Here is an 8,551-nt window from a genome sequence, read left to right on the forward strand (position 1 = left end):
CGCGAAGGTTGTTATCTGATGAACAAAAAAGGCAACGAGATATTGGAAAAAATGAAAAAGGTAAACATAGTCATGTCAAAAAAATGTACATTTTTATTGCTCATTTAATTCATAATATATTAATTTTTTCATTTTAATTTATGTAGACCGGGAGCATGGAACACCCCCACAAGAAATTGTAGATTTAGTGCACAAGGAATTTCTTTTCAAGGTTGAAGGGAAGGATATATGCGGAATGTGGTTTAATCCAGCATTTAACGTCTTGAAAATTTGCAAGGACCAACAAATAATTTCAAAATTCAAAACAAAGGTAAAATTTTAAACTCTTATTGCTAAATAATGGTTATTTATATTTACATAATGAATTTTGATATTTCTGATTCAAATGTAAAATCTCTGATTGAGGTATTGGTCATCATTATTGTCAAATAGGTTTGTTTTAGACATTGGTCATCACTATTTTAAATATGTTTATTTTGCAGACAATAACTAAAAGTGTTAAACGAAACACACCTCCACCTATACTTGAAGACTCCAACACACCTATTAAACGTCGTTCAGACGAAGAATCCATAACATAAGTTGTTGGAAGTAACGATGCAGAAATGTTCAAAAAGATCAAGTTTTCAAAGAATTGGTAGCATTTCCTCAAGATTGTTTACAAATAAAGAGCATATGTGCTAAACTTTCACTTTTATGTCTTTACCCACGTTGACAATGTGTTTTTTTTAGTAAATTGACCTCGGTGGTAACTTTCAAACATTTTGACATTTGTTTTTCGTATATTGACCATGTTACTAAAATATTCAATAAATTGTTTTGTGTTTGCAAATCTTCGTGCATACGTCAATTTAAATGTGCTTTCGACCCTTAAACACATTACTTTGCAAAAAAAAAACCTACATCACAAATGTGCAAAAAATGAAAAATAAACTAAATACCTATATAGAATAAATAAAAAAGATATTAATTGATTAACAAAAATAAAAAAAATAAATCTAAAATTAAATTTCCCGTGCAAGGCACGGGTTAAAAACTAGTTAATATTATTTAGTATTCATTATTTAGTACAAATTCAAATCTTATTTTTTAAAAAAGGAAATGCATTAACTTAAATTGAATATTGATTTCTTAATCTATGAGTTGATTCTTTTAATTATACTTTGTGGGTAAAAAATTATAAGAAACACATTTAATGATTATAAATGAAATTCTAACTGACTTAGGATAAAAAAAAAGGTATTATGTGTCAATGAAAAATGTATCTTGTGATACATGTATATCTTGGTCAAGTTTAATAGTTATTCTTTTCTGCTTTGTACTATCTTTCTTAAGCTCTTGTTCATTACTTGCTCTAGTGAGAATTCTAATCATATCTGCTCAAAGAAAAACACATTTAAGGAAAATTAAGAACTCTAATTTAAAAATCAAAAGGTTACAAAAGAGAATATACCTATAAGGAAAGACGTATCAAGGTCCTTAAACATTATGTTACAAAGTGGCACAAAAGAGTAAGGACTTAAGTTGATAGCATTGTTAGGAACCAATCGTACATAAGTGTGTATATCAAAGTTGATCTTGAATGGATGCGAGGTTGGGCGGAAATCACGACCGCTTTCACCAACACCAAAAAATGAAATCTGATATACGCGTCCTTCACTTATCAAATACTGGAATCGGTAAATAAGAGTCTTGCTAACTGAAGCGTGAATCTTACAACCCTGAAATTTAATAAACAGAGAACATAAGAGATTTTCCAACCATGAAAAAGAACTTAAAACATGGTGATTAATTAAAAAAATGCTATACCTTGCCATCCATAAGAACCATGTCCATGGAAAAGGGAAGCTTCAAACCATATAAGCTCGGACTTACCCATAAACGGTTCACTTTTACAACAATAGTCCAGTTCTCCTTGGAGGCATTGATGGTGGCGAGATCGTCGATTGCCATCAGAACAAAGGTTATTTGAAAGCTATTAGATGCTGGTAAATGGATGGAATGATGAAGGTGAAAAATAGCATAAGGGAATATATATATATATATATATATATATATATATATAAGTGAGTCAGAATTAGAGTTAATGATGAGTGCAAGTTAAAAAAGGAAGAAAAATATTTGATATAAATTAATTATGTAAGGAAACTATATAGTCTCCAATCACTTTTTAACTTTTGTAATAGCCTTATTTGATAGATTAAAAAAAACAAACGACAATAAATTATTGCCAACACAAATTATTACTAAATTTAAGCAACGAAATTAATGTAATAATCAGTCAACGAAATTAAAACTATTAAATCAAATCTTGAGCTAATTTATGTTTTTAACTTTTGTAACTTTTTTAACTTTTGTAACAACCACATTCCAAAAAAAAAACAACTTTTGTAACAACCTTATTTGATATGTTAAAAAAATAAACGACAATAAATTAATGCTAACATAAATTATTACTAAATTTAAACAACGAAATTAATATAATCATCAGTCAACGAAATTAATACTATTTTGGAATTTAAGCAACAATGGACGGGAAAATAAAATAAAATCAACTATTAATGAGATTTATAATGATCTTCAATAGGTTGTCAATGAGGAGGGGTGAATTTTGTTAAATTGTGAGTTAAAAAAAGAAATTAATTAGCTAAATTTATGCAACAAAATTAATGTAATAATCAGTCAACGAAATTAAGACTATTTTGGGATTTAAGCAATAATGGACGGAAAAATAAAATAAAATCAACTATTAATGAGATTTATAATGATCATTCAATAGGTTGTCATTGATGGGCCTCAATATAAAAATCAAAGAAAAATGAGCTTGTAATAAATTGATCCAAATGAATAAGATAGTAACACTTGTCAGCTAATGAGGGGTGGGTGAGAGTGAACCATGGAATGTCAACTCATCTAAATAGGTTTTACCGTAATTCTCTTTTCTAAAGTATATACATGAATTAAAACAAGTCAGTTTTTTATGAAGCATGGCTTTGTGCCGAACATTAACAGACAGATGCATCATGCATGCATGTTGGATGTGGGTTTAATTCTGAGTGCCATGCAGTGCACCTTTTCAGGTGCTCATGCATTGTTTTGAATCAGTTCTCTGCTCTTTCGGCAATTAAACTTGATTTTTATAGTCTACTTTATTTTGTTCTCTTTATCACGTCATTATTCTTTTTTTAATGTCTTCTTTTCTTTTAAGTTATATAATAAATCATATTTCCTACCTCTTTCTCAAGGCGATATGCGATGCACTCAATGTCTATCCATAATTATTGGTCGGCAATTATGATATATGTTTGACAAAATTCCAGACATGAAGCATGGTACTTAGGAATAGGACACTGACCAGGACAGGCTTTTATATATTCCGACCCCATCAAACTTTCTCGTATTTTTGATATTCATATGTTGCCCGAAGATAATGGCAAAGACTAGGTCTTATTTTATACTATTGATCGGTAGTCTAAACATTAATAGAGAAGGCCGACCTAAGGGTAAAACCACCTAAGCAAAAACTTTATGCTTTCCGAAAAAAAAAAAATTACTAAGGAAAAAGGTCTCAAAAAATATTACAAAGTAAAAAAGGCTAAAAAAAAACTAAACATTAATACTAAGTAAAAAAGGATCCAAAAAAATGACTCACTTTTAAGTTGGCTTTAGGTCTCATTTAGTGTTGGACCGGCCCTGTTGATAGATTTTGTAATTTAGAAATATTCTTAGTGGTTAAGATTAAATTAGAGATTTCGACCAAAAAATATTAAATTAGAGATAAAAGAATAAAAATGCAATATCCTCTCTCTTGAACTCTCTCATCACTTCTCTCTTTTGAATCATCTCATCACGCTCTTGTTCCATTCCTCTACTTCATGAGAAAGGCTTTGGAAGCCTTACAAAATTCGGGAAAATTTATTATTGACCATTTTTTTGTGGTGCAAGTTCTTAAAAAAAATCAAGAAAACATATTTTCTTAATCTTTAATTAATAATTGAATTAGGTCAAATTAAATGCTCATTAATTATTAGGTTAATTACTAGGTCATCTTCTTCTTTTCTTCCTCCACCCACCACAACACTAAACCCGACCACCCAGCCACAACCCCGCCGCCACCACAACCCTAAATCCCGCCGCCATAGAGGTCCATTCCTGCACCAACTGCGAGCAGAAGACAACAGAAACGTGTTGCTGAGTTTAGATTTGGATTTTTTGCTTCGTGGGTCGGTGTGATAATCAGGGCAAGATTATGGATTTGAAACGTGTTGGTGGTTGAACGCATCTCTGATTCCTGTTCGTTTCTCCCAGAATCAGATCTGAGGTGGCAATTGGAGGAAAAGTTTCTCGCACAAGTGGGTAAAGAAGGAGGAGATTCAACCTCAATCTCTCGAAACTAGAAAAAGAAAATGTTTTTGATCGGCAAGTATTTCTCGCGACTAAATCACTTTTGGTTGGAAAATAAAACAAGCCATGAGGAAAAACTACAAGGCTAATTTGAAGGAGAAAGTTTCATATCTGGCTGTGGTCTGGATAGGTTTTTATAACCATTGATCAAGGGAAATGAGAAGTTGAGAAAGCGCATTGGTTGCTCAACAAGCTAAGTATGTTAGGGACCGAAGGACTGAACTACATGCCATGTCAAGATCGAAGAAAAAAAGAAAGCAGAGGAACTAGGTCATGCAGAAGATGAAATAGATGCTGAATATGCTCAGCAAGCTTGTGAACGTTGAGAGGGAGAAAGCAGTTTCTCCAATGTATTATGCACAAAGAATGAACAAAGGTGGAAGGCATCCCAACTCAAGAGAAATCGATCACTACAGGTAGCAATAACTAAACTATCACCACATGTACAAATTCTCTTAGAATAGAAATTTGTTATCTTATCTTGTTGGATTCTAATCACAATATCCCCTTAAAATAAATTTTACATCTAACGATCAGAATAAAATAAGATCATAACTGTGTTATCTTTCATATTAACACAACAAACTACCGATTACACTAAAATATGATTATGTTATTTTATCATGTTGCTATATCTTATCACCAAACGAGCTAAAAGATTATCTTCCTCTTCCTCTAAAAACGAGCTACAAGATTAATTAAGATTTGTGTTTATAAGTGGTCAATACAATAATTACTAATTAGACAATTCGCACCTCAAACTTTGTTTGTTGAACGCATGAGTAAAAATTGAGTAATGTTTCATTCACACCTATCTTTTGAGGTGGAGAGGTGGAATGGTGAGAGAGATAGGAAGAAAATAAAAAATATGAGAGAGAAAATATGAGATGTGATAGTTGATAAGATGAGAGAGATAGAAATAAAAAGATGTGGAAATTGAGTGTTTAAAAAATGAGGTGTGTATATATCATTACTCGTAAAAATCATCTGTCTTCTTTTCCTGTCTCAAACCCTGTCCCTCCAATAAAAATATGACACATCATTTAAAACTTACACATCAGCTTTTAAATTTGAGAAACGACGTTAGATCATTGTTAAAAAGAAAACGACATTAGATCCGTTTTTTCTCTTTCAGTAACATCCTTCCTATTATTTCAATTTTCTATCTTCTCAATCGGTAGCAGTAGCACTTCCAGCAATTGCAGAGGCTACCAAAACCCATGGATTATATATTTTTGTCTCCATTGTGGGTTCCATTTATCATAAGTTTTTTCCTTTTCCTTTTCCATTTACCAAAACACATCTGGCAGAGGCTACTAAAACCCATGAACTATGCTGTGGCGGAAAGCAGCAGAAGGAGGAGGAAAAGATAGACAAAAGGGTAAGGCAAATAGAAGAGAGATGTTAGAGACAGAGACAGACATAAAAGAAAAACAGATCTAGCCAATTTGCATCCCCTTCTAAGAATTGGGGGCTTGGATTTCTCGTTCTATTGTTTTTCTTCTCAAAAACTCAGATCTGGGAAATGATATTGTAGAAAGTAACACAGATGTGAGTGAATTATTAGGAAGTAGGAACAAGAGAGAGATTTAACGGCGTTAATCAATTCAGAAAAAAACTGTGAAAGATGATGTGTTAAATTAAATGACGTGTTATTTTCTTATTGGAGAGACAGAGGATGGAGACAGAGATATGAGACAGATGATCTCCACTCATATCTATATAATTGGGGTTTCCCCCATAGCACCGAAAAAAAAAAAGAATCTGTATAATTGGATGTATTTATCTGTAATTAATGACATACATGTATGATTGTGTATAATCATTGTCTGCAATTAGCTCTTAATTGAGTATTTTTGAAAATCTAGTTTTTTTTTTTTGAATAGGAAAATCTAGTTGCAAATAGCCATTATGCACAATAATCTCTTGCGAAGTATCATGTGATTATTAGAACCAGAAATATAGTATTACCTAATTATTCTTTCGCAAGTGAAAATTAATGGCCATCCAAGCCCATTGAGAAGGAGAAAATGAAAAACAAATATGATGGCTTAGTTGGAAATAACGTACCACTCACTACCACATTATTTTATTCATTTTCACAACCATTCAAAAGTGTAATCGTAGACACTAATAATATTTCTTAAACTTTATGCAATAATTTATGTCTCATGTTTCGACATTACATATACCTTTTAATTTGATAACATTATACTCTATGTAAAAATTATAATTTATTATGTGAAAAATGCAACAATTATCACGTAATAACTGATTCATATTATTAAATACAAAATATTTATTTAGTGTTGGAAACGTGTTAGCTAAAATGAACCTTCTATAACAACAACACGAACGGATTCTTATTGCATTTTAGGCATCGCTTTTTCTTATTGTATAAATCAGTGTTATTAAAAGTGAAAAATATATTGTAGTGATCACTTCCTCTCAAAAAGTTGTGAGTTTAATTTTCATTACTAATATAAAACCTGTATTGGTAGGAGATATATAAATGACCTATCACTATATGAGAATTGTTATTCAGACCCCCCACCCCTATTTAGACCGGAGGAAATTTCTGAAACCCCGAAATTACCCCTTTCGAACGCACATTTAACTTGCGTGAGGGTTGCAGTTTGAACCTTATTTTTCGAGTGTGAAACAGACGCACACTGAGGGTTCGATTGTGACGCACTTTGAGAGTGCGTTTAAAACGCACCGGCCATTGACCATGAGTCAACAACCGGTAAAACTCATTTAATGAGTCATTAAGTGCGTCATTACAACCTAGGTCATCGCAGCTTTATAAAAAGGGCTTCCCAATCCTTCATTTTTCACACAACACCTCTCTTCTTCCTCTCCTCTTCTATGCTTTTCTTATGTCTTCTTTTTAATGTTATTGTTTTGAGTGGTTGGGGTTAATTATGTGGATGTTATCCCCAACATTAGCAACTTTGAGTACTTTGAAAGTGAAATTTCAAATTCAGAGTGCCAAAGTTGCTAATGTAGGGGTGACCATCCTTGCTCATGTGCTTGTTCAAAGTACTCAAAGTTGCTAAATAGAATAGGTCCACGCTCCCGTAGAAAAGGTCCTCCTCCGGTGTGGTATTGTGATGGAAACATCAAGTCTCACCCAGGCTCAGGTGGCTGCACTGGATCCATCCGGGATGCTGAGGAGGAGAAGACAAGGAAGAGGAGCTCAGAAGCCAAGGAAGAGGACCTGAAGAAGAAGAAGAAGACTCCCTCCTGATTGTATCCCATATGTGGGGGGGGTCATTGTACTTGTATATGTCAAGTACTAGGGTTAGGACTTAGAGTCTAGGGGTCATTGTACTTGTATGTTTGAAAACTTTGTAATTTATCATCAAAAAATTAAATTATGAATAAAGTCATTTTCTTGTATATAATTATGTTCATATTTGTTTCATCATGTTTCTGTTTCATATCTGGTTCTGGTTTCGAGTTGTAAATCGCACTCTCAGGGTGCGTCTTAGACGCTGCTCCAAGGAGCGTCTGCAACGCCCCATGTAGAAGCGTCTAACACGCACCTTGAGAGTGCGATTAATTCAGAACTTGTGTCATGTACAGGGACCCTGGCATGGAACATTGTTTGGGTGTTACACGTCGCACTCTCATGGTGCGTCGTAGACGCATCTTAAGGATGCAATTGAGACGCACCCTGAGTGTGCGATGAGAAAGGAACTCTGCAACAGAAACGTTTCATTCAAAACAGAAACATTAAAACAGTAAATGTTACATGTTACCAAAACAGAACAATTGGAGACTAAATTAATCACATCACAACATAACTGGTCTTTTAAACACAACTTACGTGAAAAGTAATTTGTCTTCAATATAGTCATCCTTTAATTAATCCTAAAACACTAGACCTAACTAGTCTTCGAGGTAGATGCTTTTGCTTTTCCTTTCTTCTTTCTCTCAGGGTGTGTCTGTGTCCTTAAGGGTGTGTATCAAGCGCACCCTTAAGGTGCATGCATTCTGAACACGCACCTTCAAGATGCGACACAGACGCGTCTACAAGGTGCGATCAAAACCATAATAGAATGGGTCGGGTCGCGTAACGAACCTGGGTTCCAGGAAGAATGTTTGGGCTGTTGGCAGCAGAAGGTGGCGATGGGGGTGGCGG

At 33.5% G+C, this 8,551-nt stretch overlaps 1 protein-coding gene across 1 annotated transcript; it reads right to left on the bottom strand.

The window, feature by feature from the left end:
* Nucleotides 1-1,242: 1,242 nt before the first annotated feature.
* On the bottom strand, nucleotides 1,243-1,953 carry LOC130736447 (uncharacterized). Its single transcript, XM_057588280.1, has 3 exons — nucleotides 1,810-1,953; nucleotides 1,454-1,721; nucleotides 1,243-1,376 (listed from the first exon to the last, which is right to left on the bottom strand). The coding sequence occupies exons 1-3, from the start codon at nucleotides 1,951-1,953 to the stop codon at nucleotides 1,243-1,245; spliced, it is 546 nt and encodes a 181-aa protein (XP_057444263.1).
* Nucleotides 1,954-8,551: the final 6,598 nt, after the last annotated feature.

Source organism: Lotus japonicus, chromosome 2 (genome assembly GCF_012489685.1).
Source record: "Lotus japonicus ecotype B-129 chromosome 2, LjGifu_v1.2".
NCBI lineage: Eukaryota > Viridiplantae > Streptophyta > Magnoliopsida > Fabales > Fabaceae > Lotus > Lotus japonicus.